This window comes from Eubalaena glacialis, chromosome 12 (assembly GCF_028564815.1).
Source record: "Eubalaena glacialis isolate mEubGla1 chromosome 12, mEubGla1.1.hap2.+ XY, whole genome shotgun sequence".
Classification (NCBI taxonomy): domain Eukaryota; kingdom Metazoa; phylum Chordata; class Mammalia; order Artiodactyla; family Balaenidae; genus Eubalaena; species Eubalaena glacialis.
This window is the reverse complement of record NC_083727.1, coordinates 26,177,708-26,186,023: the sequence shown is the minus strand read 5'-3', so window position 1 is coordinate 26,186,023 and position 8,316 is coordinate 26,177,708. Positions and strand designations below refer to the sequence as shown.

The 8,316-nt window shown below is 38.2% G+C and overlaps 1 protein-coding gene across 1 annotated transcript; it reads right to left on the bottom strand.

Annotated features, from left to right (window-relative positions):
• Positions 1 to 231: 231 nt before the first annotated feature.
• LOC133102585 (CHD9 neighbor protein-like) lies at positions 232 to 447 on the bottom strand. Its single transcript, XM_061207613.1, has one exon. The coding sequence runs from the start codon at positions 441 to 443 to the stop codon at positions 285 to 287; it is 159 nt and encodes a 52-aa protein (XP_061063596.1). The 5' UTR covers positions 444 to 447; the 3' UTR covers positions 232 to 284.
• Between the last annotated feature and the right edge of the window lie 7,869 nt (positions 448 to 8,316).

Sequence of the window (8,316 nt, the reverse complement as noted above, 5' to 3'; positions counted from 1 at the left end):
CTCCCCCGTTTCCAGAAGCTCAGGGAAAGTCCCAGGATGTGTGAAGACTTCTTTCGTCCTCTCTGTCGGAGAGCTGGGGAAATAGGGCTCCCCGTGGCCGCATGTCCCTCTCAGCTCCAGAGCAAAGCCCAATGAAGGTAATTTCTGAAGCCTGAATCCCAAAGGCGGGGATCTCTCTCTCCTCCCTCTCTTTGGAGCTTCTCAGGATGGGGTTTGTCCCGAGTCTCACTGGCCAAAGGCAGTTCCACGGATGAGGTGAGGGTCCGAATCCAGAGAGAAGCATCTCATTTCTTCTGCTCAGGGGCACCATCCTTCAAGGAGGCGTCTTTGCCATCTGCTGCCTCTGTGCCAGCCCCCAGATTTGGCTCCTCTCCCTCGGGCTGTTCTGCGGGTTTCTGGGACTCCCCCGCCACCTTGGTGCTCTTGCTGGAGTGGCATCCCATCTCAGCTGGACGCAGAGTGTGAGTGCCCTGGGATGTCCCGAGGTGAGGAGGCTCTGTGTGGCTGACCCTCAGGTGCCGGAGTTAAGTAACCCTTCCTCAGAGCACAGCTGAAAGAGAACCTACTCATTTTTTTAATTGGGTTGTTTGCTTTTTTTAATATTGAATTGTATGAGCTGTTTATATATTTTGGATGTTAAACTCTTAATGGACATATCATTTGCAGATATTTTCTCCCATTCAGTAGGCTGCCTTTTCATTTTGTTGACAGTTTTTTTCATTATGCAAAAGCTTTTTAGTTTGATGTAGTCCCATTTGCTTATTTTATATTTTGTTTCCCTTGCCTGAGGAGACAGATCAAAAACATATTGCTAGGACTGATGTCAAAGAGTGTACTGCCTATGTTTTCTTCTAAGAGTTTTATGGTTTCAGGTCTTACGTTTAAGTCCTTAATCCATTTTGAGTTTATTTGTTTATACAGTGTGAGAAAGTAGTCCAGTTTGATCCTTTTGCACGTAGCTTTCCATTTTTCCCAGCACCACTTATTGAAGAGGCTGTCTTTTCCTTGTTGTATATCCTTGCCTCCTGTGTCATAGGTTAATTGACCTTATGAGCATGGGCTTATTTCTGGGCTCTCTATTGTCTTCCATTAACTTTGTGTTGTATGTCTTTAGTTGTAGGAAATCTTTTCTGCTGGTCTTCATGTCGTTCTCATAGATAGCGAGATACATGCTCTATAAGTAGTTGTAATTTTGGTGTGTCCATGGGAGAAGGTGAGTTCAAGGTTTTCCTTCTCCACCATCTTGGCCACCTCCAAGGTATTACCATTTTATAGCAAAGTACATAAATAGGAGCAATGACTGCCATTTGATTCATGAATGAGTAAGAAGTATGTTGCCTAAAATCATTTATTTTATTTGTTTGCTGACGTCTCCACCCATCAGAATGTCAGTTTCATGAGGGTAGGAAATTTGCCTGTCTTGTTCACCTCTGCATCTCCAGTACCTGTTACAAAGTAAGTATGCAATAAATATGTGCTGGGAGAATGAATGGCAAAATGGGCAAATACAGAAAACTTGTAAAACATGGAAGATCATTAAAAATCATGTTTAACCTCATTATCTACAGGTAGCCACTCTTTGTATACTTTCAGATTTGTTCTTTTAACCTCTCTCCTTTCTCTCTCTGTCTCTCTCTCACTCTCGCTCTATCTCTCTAGCTGTGTGTGCATGTGTATGATAAAATATATGTAATGTACATTCTATTTTATAGCCTGCTTTTATCTCCTGGCAATAACTATTGAACATCTACCTATATCAATAATAATTATCATAAAGTTGAAATATGCTTGTTTAAAAAATAAAAGAGTAAAAAGTAAATAATGAAAGTCATACCCCACTCAATCTGGTTCCCAGAAGTAACTACTATTAAGATTGATATGTATTATTCCATGGCTTTTCCTTTGTCTATATAAACACACACACACACACACACACATATACACACACACATATATAAGATGTTATATAACATATCATATATATATATATATATATATGTATGTGTTACTATATATGTGTATACATACATATACATGGGGAAATAAGATCACAGAAATTAAGCTTGCCTTTTTAAATTTCAGAATATATTGATATTTTCCTATCAGAACATGATGAAATTTTTAAGAGCTTTTTAGTCTTTAAAATGCCTACAGGGTAGGGAGAGAAGTAAGCCAACAAAAAGCAAGCTGCTTCCTGCTTAAGAGAAGTTTAGGAATTAAAGACAAACTGTATCTCTGAAGGCAAGGACTCAGGGTGGGGTTGAACACAGGAGGATAGATTTAAAGTCTTTACAAGAAGCATATAGAAGCCCAGTTTTGCTTCTCTCCTACAGTTAGTTAAGTGACTTCTCCTCAGCTTTGGCCCAGAGGTACTGAGGATAAATCATGGCTGAGGGCAAAATAAGGCACATGCTGAAAACAGGTAGATTATGTTAAAGGCTACATATTCAATGGTGAAAGTCCCAGCCAATTCCCCGACTGGCTTCTAGAATAATAGGAACCAGGCTCTAACTTCTAGGCAAGAGATAGGAAAATCCTGCTCCAGGAAAACTGATCAGCCCAAGAGAAAAGACTTAAGTATATTAGCAAGTTGGAGTCCTCCTAGGCAACAATCAGATTTACCTCCTTAACCTATGGTGAGGACCATAGTTGAACCCAATCAACATACATGGAGCTTCCAAACTAGAATTTTTTGTGTCTTACTCTGAAATATAAATGAATAACCAAGGATCATCAAACATCCAAGAAAAGCCTCAAAATTTAAAAATAGGGACCAAAATACAAACATAAACTACCAAAAAATGGAATTCAAGGAAAAAAGAGACATGGATAGGACTGGAAGTAAACATCAAAAACTTATTATTAATGTCTTATGGGAAAATGAGAGATTTTGCTTCCACAAAATAAGACAGGATGATAACCTTTTAAAAAAGAGGAATAATTAGAGAATGAGAAAAAGCTCTTGGAAATTAAATATTTGATAGAAGAGAAACTTTTAGATTCAACAAAAAGATTGAAAGACTAATATTGAGAAAATCACTGTAGAGGAAACATAAAAAGACAAAGAGATAGAAAATGGAAGAGAAAGTACAAAAAGAAAAGAGATTTGAAAATGGAGAGAAAGACACAGAGAATTAGAAGATGTAACTAGGAGATCCAATATATGGCAAATAGGAGTTACAGAAAGAGAGAACAAAGAAGTGAGGCACTACAAGGGGATAAAATTGACACTAAGGGGCTTCCCTGGTGGCACAGTGGTTAAGAGTCCACCTGCCAATGCAGGGGACACGGGTTCGAGCTCTGGTCCGGGAAGATCCCACATGCCGTGGAGCAACTAAGCCCATGCACCACAACTACTGAGCCTGCGCTCTAGAGCCCATGAGCCACAACTACTGAGTCTGAATACCACAACTACTGAAGCCCGCGTGCCTAGAGCCTGTGCTGTGTAACAAGAGAAGCCACCAAATGAGAAACCCACGCACCGCAATGAAGAGTAGCCCCCGCTCGCCGCAACTAGAGAAAAGCCCGCGCACAGCAACAAAGACCCAATGCAGCCAAAAATAATAAATAAATAAAATTTATTTTTCAAAAACTGACATTAAGACACGTCATAAATTTCAGAAGGTGGAAATAAAGAGAAAATACTAAAATCTTCTAGAGGTGAAAAAACGAGTTACAAGCAAAGGATTGGAAATCAAAATGGCATCTGACTTCTCAAGAACAATCTGGAATCTAGAAGGAATGCCTTCAAAATTCTGAGAAAAATAACATTCAAATTCTGAGAGAAATTATTTCCAACCTAAAATTATAAGCAAACGAAAAATGAGGCAAGAATTAATTCCAATAAAAACAAAAGGTTGTAAAAGAAGGGAATAAAATCATTTACTGTGAGGCTCAGCTGAGGACTACCCTTACATAGTCATAATAATATAAAATATGGATATTGATATAACCAAAATAGTGACATAAGACCATCGGGAAACTGGGAAGAGAAATTATCTGTATGTGTGCATACGTACCTGTGCATGTGTGTGTATCTGTGTGTGTAGGGGTGACTAGGATGGATATAAAAGAGTTATATCCATATCTTCCACAGTAAGAAGTCAATATAAAATTAAAAACTTAAGGAAAAAAGGCACATTACTTTGAAGGATGGAGATAAATATCAGAAGAAACAGCTAAAACAGTTTCCCGTGGTTGCTTCATAAGCCTGGACGCAAAGAATGAGGAGTGAATTGGCAGAGCCTACTGGTTTCATGATAAACTTTCTGTGTTACATGACTTTTTAACTCGGCATATGTATCATTTTGACTTGTTTTTTAGAAGGACATAAAAAAACTTGGGAAAATATTTGCAATGTTTCTGGGAATGAGTTAATAGACATTAAGTTTTAAAAAAAATGATACCAATACTCTTGCATTTACAGTGCTGTCATGGAAGGGCTCTCACAATTTTTTAAATGGTGAAAGCTGCAGAATGGTTGCAAACTGCTTAACAAAATTTCAGTTTTGTCTATTATAGAAACACATATCTTATTTGGAAACATTTTAAGTATGTAGAGACATACAAAGAACATAATACATATATTTCTGTGTCCATCAACCATAATTTTTAAAAAAACCTAACATTCTGTCATTTTGGCTTCAGGTTTCTCTCTCTCTCTCTCTCTCTCTCTCTCTCTATATATATATATATATATATGTATAAAAGAAATAGAATACTATAGACAAATTGAAGTCTCTTTCATTCTCCTCGAGTTTCATTCCCTTTCACCCTCCCTAAAGGCAACTATATCATAAATTTGTTGAGTATATTTCTAGTCGATGTTTTATGCTTTTGTTACATACAAAAATATCCATAAACAATGTAGTATATGCTTGGTGGGTTTTTAATCTTTTGTAAATATTTTCATAATGCATGAATTAGTCTGCAATTGCATTTTTCACATAAAACTCTTTAAATTCACCTCTGTGGTACCAGTAGATCTCGTTCATTAGTTTTAACTGCTGTATAGTATTCCATCATTTAACATTTATTTATTTAAAATGTGTTAATTCCCCAGTTGATGGTTATCTAGGTTGTCTCCATTTTTTTGCTATTATAAAAATTCTTTCAAAGGAGGTGTCTTTACCTGTCTCCTATTGTGCATGTCTGAGTGTTTCTCTGGGGAATAAGCCCAGAAATTGACTTTCTGGTCATAGGATATGCATATCTTCAACTTTTCTTAATATTACAATATTGTTCTTCCAAATCATTGAGGTAATTCCCACTCTTACCAGCAGTTTATGAGCAGTGTAAGTAACCCTCTCGAGTAAGTTAAATATTTTCAACTTAAGATTTCTGATTTTGCCAGTCTAGTGGGTGTGAAATAGCATATCATTTTTTAGTTATCATTTATCTAAAAATTAATGAAGTTAACTATCTTTTCTGTTTCTGCCTTTCAGATTCTCAATTACCTATTCATGTTCTTTGCCTATTTTTCTTATGTATTTTCTTTTTCTAATTCATTTATAGAAATCTTTTAATCATTACACACTAATTATTTTATACAAACATACACGTGTGCGTGTGTGTGTATATATATATGTTTTTTAATGACTGTATGACAAAGAGGAAATTTTAATAACACCTAGAATTGCTAGCACCATAAAGACCTTAAAAGCAATACGGCAGTATATTTCAAGACTATAGGATGAAGGGAAGCACTTATCAAGCATTTATTTTATGGCAGGTACTGGAATACCTCATTTTATCATTTTAGCAAACCTGTGAGAGTGACATATTTTTCCCTTTTGTATGTAAGTAAACTGAAAGTCGGTGAAGTCAAACCCATTGCTTGGGCCATGACAGTAACCAGTGAAAAAGGTAGGACCCTTCAACAACAGGGATTTGAACTGTGTGGGTCCACTTATAGGGGGACTTGTTTCAATAGTAAATACTACAGTACTACACAATCTGATGTTGGTTGAATCCGGGATGCAGAACTACAGATACAGAGGAACGTGGTTACAAAGGGCTGAGTATAAATTATACACAGATTTTTGACTGAGGAGGGTGGGTGCCCCTAACCACCATCTACCCTGCGATGTTCAAGAGTTACCTGCATTTGATAACAAAGTCTGTGCTTTTTTACAGCACCACACTAGCTCTCATTAAAATATAACCTACCAGTTCCATTCCCAAGAATCTATTCTCAAAGAAAGAAATCTAGTGGATAAATGCAAATGCACAAAAATATTTATTATAGCATGTATTGATAGTAGCAAAGGTATTGTATAAAAACCTAGCAAAGGTATTGTATAAAAACCTAGCAAAGGTATTGTATAAAAACCTAAGTCCCCAACATAAGGGAGTAATTTACTAAGACACCCCTGATAACGCAGGCAACAGAAAAATTAACAACCATGACTTCTCAAGGAATTCCCTGCTATAGCTGTTGCTGGGTAACAAAAAAACAGTTCTTTAGTGAATGAAGACAATCCACAATGATGACAAATGACTCAGTAGTTGATTAAAGTGACTTTTTGTGGGACCACAGAGGCAAATACTCTAAGGGATTCATTCATTCATTCATTTGTTCAGGAGGCACTAATGAACACCTGTATGCATCAGACCTGCACCTGTATGCACCACGAAATAAAAAACAAATAAGACATGCACAGCGCCCTTGGGGAGTTGGCAGATTACCATGTGCAACAGACACGTAACGCAGAAAAATCAATTTACACACTGTGAGTGAGTGAGGCAAGCGTGCCTCACAAACAAATGTAGCTCTTGTATTGTCCATAACTGATCTCAGCTTGCATTTTGGTAATGGCAGGAGAGTGAGGGAAGGTGAAATTAAACTTGACAGTGAAAGGTAAAATAGCCTGTTCTAGTTTAATAGTCTCTCTTAGGGGAACTTAATCCTCTACAGGCAAATACTTAGTTATCCAAAGTTCACACTTCTTTGTTTCATCCTTTCCTCAAGGGTCTCCCATCCATCTCCCCCTTCCCAGGAAGACAACAGGGTGCAGGGAGCATTTACCTGCTTGTGGGGAGGAGTGGTCTTCATAATTGCTGAATCATAATCTCCCTAATTGATCCCCATTTGCTTCTATCTCCCTTAACAAAGGCCCATCCTTGGAGTGGTAGTCTGTCTTCTTGGTTCTAGCAAGGCTTGGATGCAGTTTCTCAGGGACCTTGGCCATCAGTTGCTGCTGACATGGCCCTCCTTGTCCTTAGCTTGTGCTGTAAATACCTGTACCCTTAAATGGCAATGTGGTAGAGAGGCTGAAAGCATAGGACAGCCTGAGGTTGAGTCCCAACCCTGCCACTTACTAGCTCTGTGATTCTAGGCAAGTTAACTTCTGTATGCCTTGATTCCTTCATCCATAAAATGGGGACAAGAAAAAACATTGTCTACCTTGTTGGGTGGTCAGGAAGATGAAAGGAGATAATGCATATAAAGTCACAGAGAACAGTATCTGCAATATAATACATGCTTAATAAATGTGAGCAATTCTTCTAGCCCCAGAAGACACCAGATAATTAGATGGCCCCTTTATCTACTCTCAGCACTGCCTGGTAACCTTGTGGGGTGTGGTGGAGAGGATTTGGATCCCTTCCATGCCACCTGGCAAGCTAAGAGAGATGGCTTCCTTCCGAAGTTTTCAGTGGAAAGTGAGGCACATGATAAATACCACACACACACACACACACACACACACACACTCACACACAGAGATCCTCACTCTGAGCTTCCCTCTCTACTTCTCTGCAATTTCTATCCCTCCTGATGCCTCTTCTCAACCCAGATCTTTATCCCAAGAGGGTAAGTAGGACTTTTAAAGCTGACCACTTGCCTCTGTCTACCCTCTACTTCCACCCACAATTCCTCTTTTCTAGCAAAAGGCTTTCTTGTTCTTTCTGTTTAGTGGGAACTTAACATAAATCACATACTAAGTTCTCTCTGTCTAAGGCTTAAAGTAGAACTTTGTAATAAGACCTCCCTGCTTTACTCTTGATATGTAAGGGGAACTCTTAGAATATAGAAATTCCTTTTTTCTTCCAATTAGGCTGATTTCACAACTCAGGAGACTCAAGAAAGTCAGCTCTCTGATTCAGAGCTGACCAATCACCTCTTTATTTTGGTGTTTTATATCCTCTCTGTGAAGAGGTGAATGCTATACACAGCCTCTTTATTTCTCTGTGATTTCTACCCCTCCTTGATTCCTATTCTCAACCCAAGGAAAAGCCCCAGTAAAACAAGGTTTATGGGAGAAAACAATGTTAGAAAAATTTTCAAAACACTATCCCCACTATCTACAAATAGCA